This window comes from Leopardus geoffroyi, chromosome C1 (assembly GCF_018350155.1).
Source record: "Leopardus geoffroyi isolate Oge1 chromosome C1, O.geoffroyi_Oge1_pat1.0, whole genome shotgun sequence".
NCBI classification, from domain to species: Eukaryota; Metazoa; Chordata; class Mammalia; order Carnivora; family Felidae; genus Leopardus; species Leopardus geoffroyi.
Genome location: NC_059328.1, coordinates 123,929,712 through 123,952,111, shown reverse-complemented (window position 1 = coordinate 123,952,111; position 22,400 = coordinate 123,929,712). Strand labels below are relative to the sequence as shown.

At 33.5% G+C, this 22,400-nt stretch overlaps 1 protein-coding gene across 3 annotated transcripts in view; it reads right to left on the bottom strand.

Moving 5' to 3' along the window:
• The window catches only part of SLC35F5 (solute carrier family 35 member F5), a 52,338-nt gene that overhangs the window by 6,637 nt on the left and 23,301 nt on the right, over positions 1-22,400 (bottom strand). For all 3 annotated transcript variants that reach the window (XM_045479569.1, XM_045479567.1, XM_045479568.1), the window contains exons 5-13: positions 21,976-22,038; positions 19,815-19,896; positions 18,841-19,031; positions 13,572-13,653; positions 12,880-12,967; positions 11,082-11,146; positions 9,051-9,155; positions 5,733-5,892; positions 1,257-1,347 (exon numbers count right to left, since the gene is read on the bottom strand). In XM_045479569.1, coding sequence (XP_045335525.1) covers positions 1,257-1,347; positions 5,733-5,892; positions 9,051-9,155; positions 11,082-11,146; positions 12,880-12,967; positions 13,572-13,653; positions 18,841-19,031; positions 19,815-19,896; positions 21,976-22,038 — 927 coding nt within the window. The remainder of the gene's footprint in view (positions 1-1,256; positions 1,348-5,732; positions 5,893-9,050; positions 9,156-11,081; positions 11,147-12,879; positions 12,968-13,571; positions 13,654-18,840; positions 19,032-19,814; positions 19,897-21,975; positions 22,039-22,400) is intronic.

Below are 22,400 nucleotides of genomic sequence, written 5' to 3'. Positions count from 1 at the left end.
TTAAAAATCCTAAAATTAACCTTCAATTTTTATTTTTCAAATCAGCAAAAGCTGATATTTTCAAAATATCAGTACAGAAAAGCTCATTTACACAGTAGTCTACCAAAATCCTCTTATACAGCACTCCCCTAGTTTCACTAGAGCAATTTTGGTTGATATTCAAAATCCTGAGATGTGGAAGGACCTGGATATTATTTAAACCTATAAAGAATCTAATGATGTATAACTTTAGTGTTATGTATATGTTACAATATTCTTGCTCTTTGAAAATGCATGATATAGAAGATAACCTAAATTAAGGAGAAACTCTGTTAATAACCATGACATATAAGCAAGAATTTACTGAGCCATGAAACAAAGTATCAGCACAGAACCGTTTTTTAAATAAAGAAAATACATATCACTGAGAGTATTTTGCCTTTATCCTAAGAACTGCACAAAGATCTAAAAAAAAAAATCTTTAAAACTTTGATTATAATTTCTACACATTATAAGCCTTAGGGCTTTCAAGTATTCCCTCTTCAAATTGTATTAAACCAAACTACACACACACACACACACACACACACACACACACACACACACAATTTTGTTACTTAATTCCTGGAGTTCAAAGTTTTACAAACACTAAACTGATAAATGACTATACTACATCTTTTAGTTGAATATATATGGCATGCCTTTCTCCCCTTTACCCCCAAAAGCACTAAAGAAACTCCTCCCTTCGGGCTGTTACAAGGTATTCTCTTTTCTGTGATGTTATCATTGCCAATGTTCATCATAAAAGTCCCTGCATCCAGACCAGGACATCACAGAAGAGGAACAGAGCACTTGCCCCTCCTGAACCAGACAGAAATGAGCATTTGCTGAGAAACATTATTCCTGTTGCTCAGACTGATAATAGTATCATACTATTAAAGAAACTTTGGAATTTATCTTAGAAATCAAAACACCACTAATTATATAATAAGATATATCCCATTTTCTATTCTATACCACTGACTTACCAAAGAAAACATGCAATAATCAGCTCTAAAACTGGAGAACTACATATAAAGATACTGTTTGTTCTTCACTAAGAAATTAAGAAAAAAAAAATTGAAAAGCTAAAAATGCAAGAGATTATCCATTTCTTTGGTACTTTTTATATATCTCTATGTAGTAAAGCACCTTGGGACATTTAATCATGTGCCCTAACTTTCACTGTCTCTGTTTTAAAACTACATCTAAAATATCTAATAAATAGTGCGTCTTACCTTTTGCATACACATGTCAGCTATTATGGACAGAGGTATTGTAAGGCTTAGTGCAAGTGTGCCTATCAACGATGAGGTAAGAAAGCAGCCCCTAAAAAGGAAAAAGAAGAAAATACATGTTTCCATATTAGAAGAGTAAAACAACCAAAGGAAATATGGACATGAGAGATCAGGAGCAAAAACAAAAGCTTAGGACAGACTCAGACACAATAAAGCAACTAGAAAGATTCTTAAAGTTTACCTTCAAATACTAAAAATCCAAATATGTAAGAATAAAACTTTCAAAGTACTTTATGCCTTTTTCCAGATCTGCTTACAGATATTATTCAATTTGGATGCATAGCTTCTATTTCATTAACATTTTTAATAAAATTGCTGAAAGAGTTCTCATAGTTTTGTAATGACGATACTTAGCTAACAAAGGAAACAGCTTTATTAAACTGCAGGACAACACTTCACACCACAGACTTCTAAGAAAGTGATAAGCCAACACGTGAGTCTTTCACCAAACCAAAAATACCTCACCCTCATGAAAACTAAAATAGTCTTCTGACCTGTGTTGTTCTTTTGGTTTGGCTCAGCATTGAAAAGGACTGGTTATTTTTTAATGGTACTTCTTTATTGCTTTCCATTTTTCTAGCAAATGTCCTAACCAAACTTAAGCTCTTCACTTTATTTTCCCCTTGAACTACCAATGTTGGTATCAAATTTTGAAATAGCAATCTGCACATGATTTTGTTTAGTTGAAAGAAAAAAAAAATGAAAGAAAGCATTATACCAAATAGGTAAGCCATTTATACAGACTAATAATTTGTATGAAAAGAAAACAGGGCGCCTGGCTGGCTCAGTCAGTAGAACATGAGATTCTTGATCTCAGGGTCATGAGTTCGAGCCCCACATTGCAGGCAGAGGTTACTTTAAAAAAGAAAAAAAGAAAAAAAAGAAATTATAAGCCAAGATAAAACTGTAATGCATGTAATTGTGACTTACCGACCCATGGAAATTCTAGGTTAGTAAATTCTAGCTCAGTATATATTAGTATTAATAATGCTATCCTGCAATAAAAGAGGCTATCTTGATAAAGTGTCACTCAACATATTCACTAGAGGCTATACCATTAGTTCTTAATGCAGGAAAGAGAACTCAAGTACTAGTGGTTCCCACTACTTATGAGCTAGCTGCTCTGTGAAAAGACAGTTCAGAAGGTCAATTTTTCCTTTTTTAATGCAGCATATGTACTTAGAGACTTGTAACACAAAGTACTATCATAAAGAGTCTGAGATGAAGTATTAAAAAGGAAACTATTTGGGGTGCCTGGGTGGCTAAGTTGGTTAAACATCCGAATCTTGATTTCAGCTGATGTCATGATCTCACTGTCATGAGATCAAGCTTAGCGCAGAGCACGGAGCCTGCTTAGGATTCTCTCTGTCTCCCACTGCCCCTCCACCGCCTGTGCTTGCATATGCATGCTCTCTCTCTCAAAATAAATATAGAAAAAGAAAACTATTTGACTTATACTGCCTTTTCCTAATTTAGCTGATGGCTGAATCCTTTAATCATCTATTATCATTTCAGGGGCACACTCTGGGAAACGCTGAGACAGAGAACTAGGTGCTACCATTCAACATCTAATACAAATGGTACAGTATATGCGCTTTACAGCACACCTCAATTTTTTAAAAATAAACAATGAGGGATAAGAACACATCTTTAATTTACAAAAAAAAGTTCACAACCATACTTTTAAATCTGTAGTTTACTACTCAGCCCTTGATTATGTACGCTGAAGTTTACTGTTCCATTTACAGTTAAACATACAATAACCCTGCTTCTCCCAAAGAAGGGAATCATTATACATGCAAATTATGACTTCTGAGAAATGTGTATTTTCTTATAATTTAAAAAAAGGTAAAATATAGAGAGATATGTTTCTTATACTTGTTTTGTTGCCAAGAACACCCAGAGTATAAGGGATATGTTTGTTTCTTCACTGACTGGTTTGCTGCTACTGAGTTGTTATCATTAGTACTCTAAACACTCGAGTATTAGAGTGTATCTGAAAAATACACCTTCTTGAGATCCTGAAAAACCCATTCTAGGTAAGGATAAATATAGCTTTTATCATAATATATGACTTTGTATAATTTAACTATTCAACAATACTCATATACTCATATATCAATACTCATATATACACAGCTGGGAATATAAGTTGTGTTTCCTCTGTGGAGAATGACATTGGAATTCTCTATCAAAATCTGAAGTCCCTATAATTGACTCAGTCTTTTCCACTTACAGATATTTATCCTATAGAATGCTTACATATATACCCAAAGACATATAGGAGAATATTCAATGCTATTTTATTTACAAAGTAAAGGAATGGAAACTTAAAATGCCTCTCAATAAGGAACAAGTAACATACATTATATTCTACTTATTATGTTACATAATGGATTGAAACATAATGTATTAGAACTATACATAGGCTTTTAAAAATGAACTGAACCTAAGTGCTGATATGTAAAGATTTATAAGATAATCTGTGAAAAAAAAACCAAAGTACAGAACACTATCTATAGTATGCTTCCATTTGTGTCTTAAAAATAAAACAATTTGTTGGAATGGGGGGTGGTAATTAGGAGACTGACACACCCTTCTGCACGTACAGAAAAATTTGTAGAAGGCTTAGAAGTTAACAGTGGTTGTCTATGAAAGAAAGGAATGGAGATTTGGAGTGAAAAAGAGATAATAGGATTTCCTTTTCATTGCACACCCTTTTGTATACCTTTGCATGAATTACTCTTTCCATTCTAAAAAAGTTATATTAAAAAAATTTCAAAACATGTTATTATTTATTTAAATGTAAAGTTTTTCCAAGGGAGCAACTAAAAAACTCACATAGAGAAATTACATGTCATGCTTGATCATCCTCCAGAACCTACATCAAATTCTGCTAAACATAATAAAACTCTATTGTATATGTTTATTAAAAATAAAGCTCTCAATAAAGAATGAGCATTTTAATACTTACAGGTGGCACAGTCCATGTTTACTATGAGTCTTAATGTAATAAGCATCATACTAAACCCTTTCTCTAGCCAACACCCAAAGAAAAATTTAATTATTGCTTTGAAATATATTCATTTGCTTTGAAATTTTCTAATTTAAACTAAACTTAAAGAACTAGAAAACATGAACTTGTATTAAAATATAGTTAAGTACACATAATTATTTAAATTGCAGTAAAAAATGGCTGAAGATCAACAACTCAACTGAGTTCAATCAAAACTCTACCAGAGTAAGTAATTCTACCTGTCCAGACCCAAGAGTAGAGAGAGGCAAGAGAAATGAGACAAAAGAAATACCAAAATTGATAGAAAAGAATAGGATGAAAGAGAGTATATGATATATAATATAGGAAATAAAATACATAACTCTCTTTGATACGCACCTAAAATACATGCAATGAAAGATGGAAGAATGAATGAGTAAATGGATTCTGATATCAAAGAGTTTTAGATCAGCAAAGGAATTTAAATACATAAATTACTACAAATGAAAGTTAATCTTTCAGTACTACAAATGAAAGGGAGTGTGGGAGACTATCAAGAAAACAGAGAAATTTCCTTAATTGAGGAAGGGGGAAAGTACAGGCAAAGCATTAAGGAAACCCATGGAAAAGGCTACTTTTGTTGTAGTCTTTTGCAAGGGAACGCTAGTTAGTAGTCTTAACTAGCGTATAATAAAAAATTCCTTTTAGGAGTTTAGGTACAATTTGTGTTGTTGATTTTTTTTTTTTTTTTTCAGTTCCTATTAGACAGGACTAAGTATCAAGCTCTATATCTGAAAGATTTCTTAAACACCACACATAATATTGTCTTCAAACTATTTTAGGATCATTATGACATATCAACATACTTGGTATTATAACATTTCAAAGCATGTTATCATTCCAAGTTAATCGAGGTTTAGGGTTACACATCTGGCTCACCTACACGAAAAGCCCTAAGAATAAAAAAACAAAAAGCATCTATGAACAACCAGACATTCCAAAGTCTCCTAAATAAGCAAAGCTCCCTAGATTCTCACTCAGAACTCATGTTATTCATATTTAGAATATAAACCTTGTAAGTTTAGATGTCCATTAGGTAATGGCACCTTTCATTTATATAACATTCTACCTTTAAAACACTTTTACAAATGTAGATCATTTATGTTCATCAGAAATTTATTCAACAAATATTTGTTGAGCTCATTCTATATGCAAGGTAATACTCTACACAATGGGTGCACAGAAGTTAAAAGACAAAGTTCTTGCTCTAGTAGAGTTACTTTATTAAATTGTGAAGTGTGCGGGGTGGGAAGGTGCACAGGAGGAACCATCAAAAGACAGAAGAAATATAAAATACTTAATCTATCCCAAAGTCCATAAACTGGTAACTAATAAATGATAGTGTAATAAATAGTACATACCACAACCACAGGAACTCTGAGAGAACCGTTCCAATAAGGCCATTAATGATAATGCACATTAATACTACTTTATTGGGAAACTCAAAGTCCTCAAATCCAGTATAATGAAGTAAAAAGAAACCTGGCCATAAGAGCAGCAGATTAAACAGACCTACAAAACCTAAATATGTATAAAAGAGACAAAAGTTAGTAATTGTGATTTATTTAAAATTTTCAAACTTATAACTCTATAATTAGAGAACATTAGATTTTGCACAAAGAGTTCTAACTGGTTTTCTTAACTGGAACTTGTGTTTCTTTGGTTCATATCTATGGACAACTCAACACCAGAAAAAACTACACTAGCAGCTGGTGATCACTGAATCTTCAAGGTTCAACTATTCACTGCACGGAGCAACTCCTATGGAATAAACTACTTAATTCAGAAAGAAAGATTGCTAACCTTAGCTACTAATAATTTAGTGTCTTCAAACTTAAAGAAACAATTGGTATATGGTGTGTATATGGATATTCAGCCTAAATTATGAGGAAGTTGATGGCTGCTCCCTGATTCAACTCATATTTATGTATAAAACACCTGTGGCATGCTCGGAATAATGAAGGAAGTTTCCAAAACAATACATTCTTGGTTCTTGCCTTCCAAGAGCCTATAAACTAGTTGGTGAGAGAACATACCTACATAAATAGCTACTCAACATATGAACTAAGGACAGACTGACTACTCATAAAGGAAGGCTGTAACATTTAGTGGTTGACTGTATGTGCTCTGCAGTCTAATTGCTCTGGGTTCCAATCCCAGCTCCACCATTCACTAGTAGTGTAAACCTTGTGCAAGATGCAGAACCTCTTTGAGGCCTCAGTTTTCCAATCCATGAGTGTAAAATCATATCTAAATAGGTTAGTGGGAGGATTAGATTAACACTTACAAAATACAGCATAGTACCAGCATAAAGTAAAAAGTTAGTAAAAGGTGAGCTATTATTGTTATTATAGAAATGCAAGTTTATATGAGTCCCTATGAATACAAAGACTGTAAAGAAAAAAATTACAATTTTATAGTAATTTTTATTGCACTTTCTGTACAGTTTAACATTGCAGATCCACTATGAGATTCATTAGATAACTATAGAGCTTTCTTCAAAGTTAAGTTATAGTAAATATATATTTCATATTTGTTGCTAAATAATAGGCTAGTATTTCGGATGCCTAGTTAAATCTTTACAGGACTGGAGCACCTAGTCTCTATCTGCTCCTAAAGATTCACAGTTACCTGCCTCCTCTGAAGAATGGTCTCGGAGAGCAAACAAGCCAAATTTTCCCAAGAAGTGATCACCCCACACTGTCTGCATCCCACAACTAACCCATAGAGGATGCACAAGGCTCCTCTCATGGCTGAAATCCTACTGTCTGTGAGGACGCCTGTGAGGAGTACCTAGACATTACCAGCTCCTTTCCCTCTCCATCTCCTGCCCCGACATGCCATGAACTGGGCCAAACCTCAATTATACTGAGACCATAACAGTTCTTTCCCCTACTCTATCCTGCTTTTCTTACTCCCTTGTCAGGTTTCCCTGCAGAGCCTCCCCTCAATACATCACCCACAAGAAACTCCTGTCTCATATCCTGCTTTTAGAATACCCAATTTAAGACATCTAGTGATAAAAACAAAAACAAACAAAACGACACACATACAGAAGGGACTCATGATCTGAAAAGCTTACACAACATTAAGAAGTTGTCATAATCAAAACACCGAAATTTGGCATTATCAAAAACCAAATCTACTTTGCCAACCCTGGACTATCAAGTCTATGGAATCCCACATGTATTACCAACCTCTGAACCTAAAAACAAAGGTCCCAATTGCTTCCACCCTCCAGAATCTGGCCTGTATACCCTCCTGTTCTTCCCTAAAGTGGGCTCTCCAGCACAATCGCACAGATTCACTCACTGTTCCCTGTTATGCTCTGCTCACATCTCCATCCCTAAAGAACCCTCCACAACCCAATCCTAACTTCTTTCTGGTCCTGCCTATTATAAAGCCCAGATCAAATCAATATTGTGTTATAGATCATGTCATATATGATATATAAAAATCACATATGATTTTTTTGTCTGTATGTAATAAGAATAAATTAAACAATTTTTCCTGAAAATTGCCAATCTTAAAAAAAAAACACACGCTCAAAAGATATTAGCATTTCATTCCATTCCAGGTGGAATTTTCTATGACCCTAAAATAAGACATTATTAAAGTTACCTTCATATTTAAGGCATATTTATTGAATTCCATACTTAAACTTGAGTGACCACCTGGTCTGGTAGCTTTCCAAATGTTTTGTTTCTGTTAAACTTTAGGTGAAGATATTCAAACATTTCTTAGCAGAAAAATATTTTCTACAAATCAAATTATAATGCAAAAGCCCAAGAAAACAGAGCTGTTCCAGCTGAAGCAGCAAAGGGCTCTAAGAACCAGAACCATACGTGCAACTCCACCTCCTCCCACCCATCCCAGGATCCTCTGCAAATCAGTTTGAAAGCTACTCATCTGTCCAATCTCCTTATTTCTCAGATGAATATGAAATAAATGAAATTATAACAACTGTATTCCTGGTCTCCGAATTCCCCATAAGCTGTACTTTGAACTTTCATCACCAGGCTTTTGTTAATCTACTGATATTCAGATATCTTTTAGAAGATATCTACAGATAACTGACAGATAACACAACTATTTTACTCAGCTGATATCAGGCAAATGAGAACTTATAAGTTCTCATATTCAGTATTTTATTTACAAAAATTAAGAATTGATGCCAGAAACTACATTTTGGTAATCTGAAAAATCTATGTCATAAAAGAGCCTATATCTTAAAAGAGCAGATGGAAAGCCTTTAAGTGTCCCATGAGTTTTAATGAAAAGTACATAGACTAGAATAGTATTCTTTGCTTCTAAAAAGTCAAAAATGGTAAAATGTGTAATACAACAGGTATACTCTCACATGCTTATAATAGCATAATTCTTTCCTATCAATGAGGAAAATATCTGATTCACAGGCTGAAACATGAATGCAAAAAAGACATTAGGAAGAATTTCTTTCTTTACTTCACACTGAGGAAACTGGCCTTCTGTCAGAGGTACACAGTTATGCAGGGCAAGGTATGAGAAAAACACTGAGACTGGACTTCATGAGCCTTAAAATCTGACGGCTTTAAAGAATCATATGGAGGAAAAGAGAAAGGCTTCCTTATTCCCTCTAGAACAAAACCCTAAGCTAATCATTCAGAGTAAATAGCCTCACAGGTTAAACATATTCTTACCAAAGAACATTGGAATATCCAACTTATCTTCTCTGTCTACTTTTCTCTTAATCATAACAATATAGACAGCATAGAGCATGGCTCCAACAAGAGACCAAATGGAACCTGTAAAAATCAACATAATGAGTTCACGCATTTTTCATTAATTCATTCAACACACACTTATTTAAAATCTAATATGGTGTCAGATACTATTTCAAGAAGTACAAAAATATGAAAAGATAAAGTATAGCCCACCCCCTCCATGTCCTCCAGGAGTTCAGGAAGCAGTTTAAAGAGTGAACAAACGCATGTGCAAACATCCAATGACCTATACAAACACACGTAATGTTAAAACCATGGAAGTAACTATTTGTTTTTTAATTTTGAAATGCTACTTCAGTTTGACACCTGACACTGTCCGGTGTAATAATGGTTAAGCCATTGCTTATACAGTCCTCCCCACTGTCATGTATCATCTTTAGTATATATTGTACTACCATCTTCAAGGCCCTGTTCAAGTCCCACCTCTGCCACAAAGCATCCTCCTCCTACTCCACTGAATTTCCATCCTCCTGGTCTTCTATTTTAGACAATTTAATATTTACATGGTTAAATGTAATATTATTTTATTCTCTAGTGTTTTTATTTTGTAAGTCTAGGTAATGATTAAAGTCAAGAACTTGAAAAGTACAAACATACTTTTTAATGTTTTCTAAAATATCTAATACATGGCGTATAGTACGGGCATAATAAATGCTGATTCTCTTTAATATTAACTCATTCTCAAAGACATTTAAGTAAGTTTTAAAAACAGCTAAATTAATGTGCTGTCTGCCAAGTGACCACATTTAATACTTCAATTAATTATCCCAAATTCCAATGTTTCATTGAATCTATTTTTTAAAAATTTAACTTTTTTAAGAAAGCAAAAAAAGTCTATCAATAAAACCTCACGCATACACAACAAATACATATATCGTTTTACATATACAAAGCTGCTGTGGGTGAGAAATGATATAGTTCAAGGCATAGCTATCAGTTCAAGGTGAGAAAGACATAAGCAGTTCAAGGCATGAACTATGCCTGGGCAATAACCAGGGATAGTTTAGAAAGCAGTGTTCCATTCAATGAATTTCAAATATCTAAACAAAGTATCCAGAAGGAAGCCATAAAACTGGGTTCTACTATCTTTGTTTTTGTTCAGTCTAAACAATAGATCAAAACTGAGAGTTCACCATAGCACTACATGTTTCAGGCAAGAATCATGAGTGAACCACAAAATTAGTGGGTGGAAGTATAATAGAAACATGGTACGTGCATAGTCTCAAAGTATCTCCCTACAAGATGCTTACTAGTTGCAAAGAAAAAAGTTAGTAACTTGACACTGGATCATCCTGGCAGGCACTACCTTAAAAATTAGTCACTACTAATGGGACAACACCATGTGCCTTCTAATATGATTTACTGATGAGGACACTTCCAATATCACTTCCATGGCATTCTAATCAAAAATACACAACATAAATTTAACCATAAGGAAGTATCAGACAAACCAAGAGTGAGGAACATACCACAAAACAACTGGACAGTATCCTTTCAAAGTGTTAAGGTTATAAAAGAAAAAAAAAAAAAAAAGACTGAGGTACAGTTCTAGATTAAAGGAAACTAAGGAGACATGACAACTAAGTGCAACAAGTGATGCTGGACCAGAAAAAGAACATTCATGGGAAACACGGTGAAATATGAAAAGGATATACAAATTAACTAAATTATAATCAATGTTAATTCCTGATTTTTGTAACTATACTGAAGCTATGTACACAGCGGAGAATCTGAGTGATGGCTATATGAGAATTCTATTAACTATTTTTTAATTTTTTTACATGATTTCCAAAAAAAAAGTTAAAAAAAAAAAGGCCCCATTAGTGCCCACCCTCTGTGTGTGTGTGTGCACATGCACATACATGCACACAAGGACATAAACACTGATATGTACAAACTGTCTTGTATACTGTAACAGAAAGAATGCAGAGTCAAGTACTTACTTACCTATTGTATCTCTTCCAGCAGATTTTTCAGACCCTGACAAATTAACCAGCACAACACCTCCAATGCTGTGAGAATAAGAGCATTACTAATAAGCAAAATAATACATTCCTTAAAAGGGCTAGTAATGAAGATAAAAATTATTTACAAGTAATCAAGACTATGCTCAAAACTGAGCAAAACTTAAACTGCCAAAGAACTTAGTGATTTAATTAATAATATTTAACAATGATAACAGGACAGTGTAAATGCTATACTTGTATTCAAATCATTTAATTCTTGCAAAATGTACAAATTACTTTACAATAAAGGTATTACTGTTGTTACCATTACCATTTTACACATGAGAAAACTCTCACACAAACATATGAAGTAACTTGACCAAAATCACACAGATGGGACTGAATCTATCGGTAGCCTGCTTCTAGGTAAGTATTCTTACCTCTTATGCTACCTACTGCTTTTGGTTAGGAAGTAACCAACTTTTCAGCCTCTTCCAAACTTGCTTTTGAAGATATACATACAGTATACCCATACAAACCTAGCGATAGCACAAATGCTGCCTATTGGTAAAACCTAAATTAACAATAAAACCATACTTAAATATTTGAACGATTAAATTAATTATAAATTGACAAAAAATTCAACCAAATTAAACTTCATTTACTTCCCCAATACAAATATATTGTATTCCCCTAACACAAGAATAGGTTTAGCTAAAACATTAGCTAATCATACATGCAGTATAATAAACTTCTAGTGGGCATAACATCTAAATAATAAATTAGTTGGGTCAACCGGCCTATCCCTGAAAACTACCATGGTTATGGCTAAAAGAGAAAAACACACTGTAATAAGAGCTACCACGTATGTGACTACCAAATACCTCAGTCCCTGTGATAATTGCTTTTTATATACACTGGCTCCAAACTTTCAAACGAGGCTAATACGATCATCATGTTCTCACCTAGGAAACTATCTCAGAGAGCTTAAGGAAACTGACAGGAAAAAAGAACAAAGCTCTGACTCAAACCCAGCTCTGACAGCTAAGAAACACTACTCTCTTCATTAAATCATTCAACTTTCTTCTCTGATTTCTGATTTTTTCTCATAAAGACAACAGCTTTATCAAACCAATACATCTTTGTTGAGTACTGTCAGTAAGCAAAGCCCTACGCTACACTGCAGGCAGCACAAATAAGCAGCAAACAAGGCTCTGGCCTTTAAAGGTTTATAACCCATAGAAAAGACAAGACAAACATACACAAAGTTACATAAAAGATTTAAATACAGTTATTGACTGATGTTACACACTAATTCAAAACTGCCAGATGGTTTATACAGAGAACAACTGAAAGATCATGTGAGGATGAAATAATCAGAGAAGACTGCACGTTTGATTACTAGAAGTAGAAGATATAAAACCCAAAACCAAAACAGAAAGAGGAACTTGTTTTAGGAGAAGGAAACAGGAACTTGGGAGGTGATGAGGATTAAGGTGCCACATTAAGTTAAATGTAAACATCAGTACAATACACAGTAGTATACTGTCTGTCCTCACTTGAATGGGAACCAAAGCTGCTTTGGGGTCCCTCCCTCCAGTTACTCTCCCCAGGACCATTTAGAAAACTAAAGAAGGACCTGATCCAAGGCTGCATAGCATGATATCCACATAAACCCTTCTTTCATCCTCGTCTTGCTTTGCCATAGTATAATATAAACTATCCTATGTCACTAACAGAAAAATTTTAAACATTATATTTTTAAGCAGAATTAACTAGCTATTATGTTACATTCTTACCTTAAAATTACAGCTAGTAGTTTAGAAAGAGTAAATCTATCTCCACTGTTACTTGGAAACACTGCAGCAAGAATTAAGGTAAAAAGTCCTGCAGGGAAAAAAGATACATCAGCTTTAATACTGTGGAAAGCAGCCTTTAAACTAAATCATGTTTATTTCAACAATACAGATTAAGTATAACCCTACTTATTTTAAACTAATAAGACTTAAATTGAGCATTCAGAGTAACATTATGACCTCATCATAATCAAGCATGTGTGCTCAAGTTATTTTTACAGCTTCAAAAATACTTTTTCTCTCCCAGATTTGGAAGGTGATTCAATTTTTAAAATAAAACATCTTTCATTGGGTAAATTATGGTTCTGAAAAAAGCAATTACATTTAGCCAAAGGGTCCAGAAAAAGATCTTCAGAAAGAATATGTGAAAGGAATGACAACCACAATACAAAAAAACAGCCCATCAAACTTTAATATGTTGTTATATAAAAAATGCCATAACATAGTCGAAGGAATGTAAACAGTACAAGGCCACAGCATAAAACTACAAACATTTATGTAGTTACAATACACTAATGTACATTATTAGAATGAATGTAATTTGTAATAAGATAAAAATGTGTGTATATGTACATACACATATAACAGAAAAAGGTTTCAAGTTATAATGTAAATTTTGAAGACAAATTTCTTACCAGAGGTTGAGGACAAGATATTAACTATAGCAACCTGTGTGTCCGAAAGTGCTTCTTGATATGACAAATTTGCCAGAAACCACTAAAGACAAAGAAAACAAAGTGAACCCAATTGAATGACATGCTTACATCTGTCACAGTTTATAGGACCCTCCTTTTTTTTCTCCCCCTAAATATTTTATCATAAGAGCTTTTAAAAGTTGCTTTCTATTGAAAAATTACAAGCTCAAAAAAGAAGGCATTTACAATTAGATCTAAGATCGTTGCTATTCAATTTCCCTTAAGAAATTAACAATAGCTCATTAAAATTAGTATTCAAGTTTTTTTTTAATGAGGGTAAAACTGAGTATCAACTTTAAAATTTGCTTTATCCAAACACTTCTAGCATTCTATTAAAGTTTATCTAAATCAAATTTGAATTTGGGGAAATTCTCCAATATTAAAATATGTACAGATAAACATAGCATGATGAGAAATCTACTCAACGAGATGATGCCTATGGGGATGGATCAAGGTAGCTACCAACTAGGTAGACTGATAGATAAAAAGACATTCATTTTGGAAATCTAAAAAAGTACAATAAAAAATGTGAATTTGCTAGCTAATTATGATTATTTCTCTGATACTCAGTTTGGAGACACAATACAAAGAGTTCTCATAACTGGATATAATTTAAGGAAGTTTTCCAGTTTGAGGATTTTTTTTTTTTTCTCTTAGGCTCATCCAGGCTAGGATATTCTTATATCCTCAATACTGTGCCTAATTTAAGGAATAAGAAGTAAGACTTCTTTTTGATGAAGCCTGCTGTGTGTGTTGGGGGCAGGTGTTCCAAAATTCATTTATTTTCACTGCTATTAGATATCCTAATGCCTATTATCACAACTCATCCATTTTTCTGTTAATGGATATTTTTTGACTATTTCAAACAATGATACTATGAACATTCTAGTGCATGCCTCCGGGTACATATGTGCATGAGTGTCACTAATATATATACTAAGAAGCAGACTGCTGGATCAAAGTCAATTAACTCCTCTCTGTTTTTGGCATCACTGTTACTTAGACATTCATATTCCACTGAAGAACGAATGTCCTCTTAAGAAAGGTACACCTCTTGATCTCTCTCAGAACTTTTAGTTACGTGAGTACTATAATTATTAGCATACACATTTCAGCGAAGCAACAAAGGCATATCTTAGACCACTGCTAGAAGGCAGCAGATAGCTGAGTCTAGTAGATTCATGTAGTCTACACTGTACTCAAAGTGAAAGCCAGAGTAAAACTATAGCAAAGTGATTCTGACACCATCTGTAGTTCTCTGACTCCCTAGATAATTTCACTTGACTTTCTAAACGAGAAAATGAGGTAGCAATTGCTAAGATGAACAGTATCAAACATATATGGCAATAAAAGCCACAATCTGCTTGTGGTTCAAGTGCTAGAAAAGTAAGATTCTACTCTTAATTATCTTTTGGAGATCTGTCTGCAAGAACCAATAAAACTTACAGGGTGATCATGAGCTTTCTGGACCCACTTTCCTTACCACTTTAACACATAAATACTCATTTTCCAAACAATCTCACTGTCTCTGCTAATACAAGATACAGAAATAAAAACAGATCACTTAGGTAGCAGCCATTCAAAACTCCTAAGAATTCATCATGAGTTATAAATAAACTCTTTCTAGAAAGACCTTCCTATTCTTCACCTCTCCCCATTCTCTGGCTTTCAAACCCAACACACTCTTATCACAAAAGAAGATTCATCTCAATTACCCTCCAATAAAAATTAACCTTACAGTGTTTCACTTTATTATTCCAGAGGTGAGGACAACCACTTACTAATAAAATAATCTATCACAAATAAGTCATATATTTCATTATTTCATGAGTGATAAGTTATTTTAAAATTATCATAAAAGGTACTCTAGATAAGTACTATATGACCCAAATTATATCTTACAGAGAAAAATTAAAACACCACAAGTCCTCATGAGACAAAAGACATTCAAGGTGGACTGGCAAATACAGTAATCACTAACTCCTTCTGTCCTGCACTGTACATTAGCCACTAGCCACATGTAGCTACTGAGGAACTGAAAAGTAGCTAGCCTGAACTGAAATGTTTTGCAACTAAAACTGAAAAACTGAAGTTGAAAAGAAATAGAAACTTAAATAAAAATAGAAATTTAAATGAAATTGAAATGCTTAGAAGATTTTAGTACAGAAAAAGAATATAAACTATCGCAATTCTTACACTGATAACATGTTAAAATATTTTATACATGGTGCAGTAAATAAAAATATAGTATTAAAATTAACTTTACTTGTTTCTCTTGATTTCTCTTTTAAAAATTTTTAAAATATCATTTAAAAAATTTGGGGGGTGCCTGGGTGGCTCAGTCAGTTAAGCATCCCTTCAGCTCACATCATGATCTCAGGGTTTGTAGGTTCAAGCCCCACATTGGGCTCTGTGCTAACAGGTGACAGCCTGGAGCCTGCTTCGGATTCTGTGTCTCCCTCTCTCTCTGCCCCTCCCCAGCTCATGCTTTGTCTGTCTGTCTCTCTCTTTCTCTCTCTCAAAAATAAATAAACATTTAAAATTTTTTTAAATATTTTCTAATTGTAGAAAATTCAAAAATACATAGGACAACCACATTTCAGGCTCATATTATATTTGTATTGAATAGCACTGCTCTAAACCTTATCAAGGCTTATCACTCTCTTAAATAAGTTTCTAAAAAGCTTTATTATTCTTTCTATAGAAATGTCTTTACTAAATACTAACATAGCTTTCTAGGCTTGTAACTTATTTAGGTTTTATTTTATTTTATTTTATTTTATTTTATTTTATTTTATTTTATTTTATTTTATTTTATTTTATTTTAAAGACTACCAAAAGTGGAAACCACCCAAATGCAGATCAACGGATAAATAAACAAAACATGGTATATCCATACAATGAAATAGTATTCATCCTTTAAAAGGAAGAATGTTCTGGGGTACCTGGGTGGCTCAGTCAGTTAAGCATCCAACTCTTGATTTCAGCTCAGGTAATGATTTCATGGTTCCTGAGTTCAAACTCTGCCTTGGGCTCCACACTGACAGTGTGGAGGCCTGCTTGGCATCCTCTCTCTGCCCTTCTCTCTCTGCCCTTCCCCCAGGCATGTGTGCATTCTCTCTCTCTCTCAAAACAAACTTAAAAAAAAAATTAAAAGGAAGAAAGTTCTGACACATGCTATGAGGATGAACCTTGAAGACTTTATGCTGAGGTAAGCCAGTCATAAAAGGAAAAACAGTATATGATTCCATTCATACAAGGTACTTAAGAGTGGTCAAATTCATAGTGACAGAAAGTAGAATGGTGGTTGTCAGAGGCTGGGGAAGATAATAAAGGGGACTTATTTAATGGATATTGAATTTCAGTTTTACACAATGAAAAATGTTCTGTTGATAGATGGTGGTGGTTGTACAATGATATGAACGTACTTAATGCCACTAAAGCTATATACACTTAAAAATGGTTAAAATGAAAAAAAAAAAAGGTTAAAATGGCAAATGTATAGCACATATATTTCATCACAATTTTTAAAAGGCTTTTTATATGCACATATCTATCTGTATATAAACCTGCTACATGGAATAGTACCTATGTAATGTATTTAATCTATGTAATACATTCTCTCAGAGTCGTGAGTTGGAAAATTGCTTTATCCAAAGAAGGGAAATACAGTATTTCTTTTTAATAGGCAATAAGTTGTGTAATTCATGAGGTTTTCCTATTTGCCTTTCCTTTTACCAATTTGCCTAGGGATAAACTGTGTGCTCATTTGAAGTAGCTTTCTTCCTTTAAATTGAAGTTCCTGATATAATCATCCTATTCCACAACCAGCTCCCCCTCTAAACAGACACACACACACACACTAACCATTTAATCTGGCTCTTATCTTTCCCTCTTTTTTTTAAAGTTTATATATTTATTCTGAGAGAGACCATGAGCAAGGGAGGGGCAGAGAGACAGAGAGAGAGAATCCCAAGCAGGCTCCATGATGTCAGCACAGAGCCCAGTGTGAGGCCCAGTCTCATGAAGTGTGAGATAGTGACCTGAGGCAAAATCAAGAGTTGGACATTTAACCAACTGAGCCACCCAGGTTTAACTTTTACTATATAGATGCTTTTATTATTCTCTACCTCAAGTCTCATTTGAAAATTAGGTAACATATAATTAATAAATCTTAGTCTTGCCTTACATTCTTTTAAAATAAGCAAACATTTGGAAATCCATATTAACAGCATAATCCAAATGTATGAGCCTTACATTCTTTTAAAATAAGCAAACATTTGGAAATTCATTAACAGCATAATCCAAATGTATGAGCTTTTTAGTATATATGTAATTATCATAACTCACAAAGATTTTCTGATTTGCACTGCTGAATATATTAATCAAAGTAACACTCAACTAGATGTTATCCAGGAAGAGGATAGAAAAGAGTGGGCTACACAATGAGGCAAAACTGGGAAGTAAAAAAATCTTATAATCAGGCTAATGATATTGACATTAACATGCATTATCTAGTGTTTAAAAAAGTTCAATATAAATTTAAATCTTATAGGCTCATACTAAAGAACCTTGGATTAGGCTGCTTCCAATGACATACACAGCAAAGAGCAATGAAATTCATTATTAAATTCTAAACTCCAGAGTTTTCACTAACTCAGACAAGTAATCCCAGCTTATTCAAAAAGCGTATTTGCTACACGATTGTTCTATCATGAAATCTTAAGCACATTTTTCAGTTTCTATATTAATAGAATAAAGAAGCTATCAACAATACTACAAAAAATTCTGTAGAAATGTTTACTACGAGTAGTTGCTAAAATATTTGACCACATTTACATGAATTTATTATACAACCACCAAACCACTTTTTTGACAAAATCAATGCATACAGTAAACTCTTATCTGGGTATTTATTAGCCCTTGTATACATCATAGTATAAAATAACTATTAATTATTCTGACCCTGAAGCAATGTCAAATTCCAAATATATACAGAAGTAGCTATAATGTTATAGTAATTACCAAATTCTCTGAGGTATGGCAAGCAGTTATTGACTCTGATACTCAAATTCCCCAATGATGCTAGATAGCTGAGTTTAAAGTCACGATTAAGCAAACTAACAGTATTACACTTAAATGGCATACTGTTGGTATGTACACTGTCTTAAAATTCAAGTTCTAAACATATAATAAAGAGAAGACCTACCACAAAGCAAAAAAAAAAGCTAATTTTTGCTACTTGAGTTGCAGTAAGTTTCCCTACAGTTTTGAGTAAGGATTCTTGTTCTTTCACAGTAGGATGTGACATGCGAGACAGCTTGGCTTCCAATGCATGGCTTGATGGAAGCTGTCGAATCTCCATGATATTACTGAACCTTACACGAGACTTTTTGGGAGCTTAAAAGGAAAAGTATAATACAAAATCATTAAATGTCTCCCCTCACATCCAACAAAACCCATAAATTTTAATTTACTGATAAATGTGTATTCTTTAATCCATATATGATCAGACTTGGACAGCAAAGAAAAGCAGTTATATCATTAACTGGAGCAGCTCTGCTCAGAGTTAACAGGAAAACGGTTTTCATCTATAAAAATGTTTTAAAGGCTTTAAAATGAGACCAAATATTCAAACAAGAGTTCTGCAATTATGTACATATATTGCCTGGCCAGGATTATAGTATGGTTATTATTTTAGCATTTATTGTGTAACTTTACTTGGATTTTTCCTCATAGATACCCAATTTACGAGAATTATTTTTCTGGTCAAGCATGCGGAACACTCCTCTAGAGGTTCACTCTTTGCAAGAGAGTATTATGGATAAACACTGTCTTACACTGAAGCTGACATTCTTTGCACCATTCACAGATACAAGAAACTCTTATAATTTGCTATTAGGGGTGTTTAGTGGCATGGCTGAAGAGGACACTGTCCATTTGAAAATATATATATAATAAAACCATACAGATTTCTGATATTTTTAAATTATTTCTAGTTGAATTAAGAAAACCTTCTAGACAAAACTTCTGGAAGACTACAGGCGAAGCCAACACCACATGGAAAAGAAGAAATGCCAGGTGATCCTAGTCAACCCACAAAATCACTAAGTTTGGGGATGGTTTAAATGAAACTAAAATTTCTTCCCATTTCTAAGTTATAAAATTCTAAATTTTGCTTACTTTTTTCAGTATCAATGTTTGTGTTCTCAGGTTTTTCACTTGGAATATCATGAAATTTCACAGGAACATACAAAGGTTCACTCTAGAATGTAACAAAAACAGAAACAAATATAAACAGCAAATATAATAGTTGATATATTGTCTAAAATTTAAGATGAGAGTATATAGTCATATATACCGCTCAAAACACAGCTGTTCACCACCATATTTACAGAGAATTTTCCAAAATATATTGGAACAGCATTGGTACATTATGATATTTAGCCTTTAAATGTTATAAAAACAGACCCCTTTCTCAAGCTAACAGATTATCTCCTATTCCTTTTCATGTATTCTTTTAACAAATACATGCTAAATTTCTACTATGTCAGAAACCGTTGTAGATAACGGGGTTATAAAAGTGAAAGAAGACAAAGTCTCTGTCATCAATGATCATGTAGGTTAAAGGGGAAAGCAGACAATAAAGAGATAATCAAGTAGATAATGTGTAAATATCTGCCAAATTATTTCCTCTTATTACTTAAAATTCAACTGAAGGTTAAGATTCCTAAAACTATTACAGGTTTAATGGACAGAAAAAAAAAATGGCTACCACTTATCAGTTCCTGCAATGCACTAGACACCAAGTCCAGAGCAGTTAAACATATATTTCCCATTAGTCCTCATAACAACCTCATAAAATGGTATTTAAAAAAACTTGGCGCACCTGGGTGGCTCAGGTGGTTGAGCATCTGATTCTTGATTTCAGCTCAGGTCATAATCTCACAGTTGTGGGATCAAACCCAGAGTTGGGTTCCAGGCTGAGCCTGCTTAGGATTCTCTCTCTCTACCTCTCTCTCTGCCTCTCCCCACCCCACTCACCCCTCTCACTCACAAAATAAATAAATAAACATTAAAAAAATACTTTTATAGAAGCCGAGATATAAAATAATCAAGTGGTAGACAACAGAACTACCAGGTTTATCTAACCATGCGTTAAAGGTCTATGTTTTTAAATGGTTCTGAATTCTTCTGTTTTTACAAATGTTCTTTAAATGATCTATATTTAAGGCACAATTCTTTAACTAGGCTGTTTCTTAAATTAACAGAAAATGTTTTAATTTAATTTCCCTTTAGCTCTTGGCATAGAACTCTGCCAATGGAAAATATTCAGTAAATGAAGAGGCAACAGGATCTTAAAAAAGACATAGTCTCTTCATTCACTAAACTTTTTATTACAGCATTTGGTCTAGAAAATTTTGACATATCCATCTCACAGATAACAGCAAAAATCAGTAGAAGAGTAGTTATAAGAATAGTCTGCCACCTCAACTCTTCCTTCTACGCTGATAGAGGCAACTGATATTAACCTTACTGATTTTAAAGATCCCAGACAAAAGAAATGAGATTTTCTCTAAGCTTCATAAATTCTTTAGAGCATCTGGTAGCCTATCCTGCATACAACTACAGTTCTAAAAGGCAAACAATAATAAAGTCACCACACTAGTACTTTATAAACTGGTGTTTAAACTTTAGAGTAACATTGAAATTTTTATAAGATAGAATGCCACATTTGGACCAATACATTTTACAGAAAGGCCTTAACAATGATCTACAAAAACCCAGATTTCTACATACTTTCTCTCCAACTAGATTATAAATGCTTAAAATAAGTGAATATGTTAATTACTTTACTGGTTCACTTATTATCTCTTTCCCCCTCCCCAAACACACACTCTCACACACTAGAACATAAGCTGTATCTCTAGAGCCTAGAACAAGTGCTTAACAAATATTAAGTGCTCTTAAAATTTGTATAAAAATTTGTGGAATAAATAATCTGCTTATATATTGTCAGTGTCCAGCAAATATATTTGTTTCTAAGTGATAATAATAATAATGAACACAAAGTGACAAAGTTAGTAAGAAACAAAGGACAAAGGACTGTCCCTTAGTATTTTCACTCCATAACCAATAAACTCTTCCCCTCTCTCTTTAGAAGGTGGAATTGCTTACTTCTAGGTCCCAGGAAACAAAGTACTAAGTTACAATTCTTATGGAAGGCACCCAGTTTTAAGATATATCTATATCTTAATATAGTGGTGCTATAAAGCTATTTCAGTCCTTCCTGTCATGGCTCAATTCCACCCATTCCACTTCTGATGAGAAAAAAAGCACTTACCAAAGAACTATTCATAGTTGTATCTGTTGTGCAAGCAGCAAAGTACCCTTCAGCATCTGCAAACTACAGATAATGGGACATAAAATATGATTAAACTCATGTTATAAAGTAAGGCTGCTGTCATTCACAGCTCAAAGGAACAGAATCAGGAATCCAGAGTAGACCTTTAAGAGTATAATTATTAATAAAAATAGCAGCTAATGCCAAGTATTCAATCATGCAAGGTAGGTATTATCAACTTCATTTTACCGATGAAGAAACTGAAGCTGAGAGATTTCATCTAAGTGACAGAGCCAGGATTAAAATTCAAGTCAGTCTAAATATAAAACTTACAACCTTTTCACAATACTATTAAAACATTTCAGATTGGCAGGAAAAGGACAGGTGGATTAGTGAAAAAGACAAAAAACATCTTAGTGTTACAC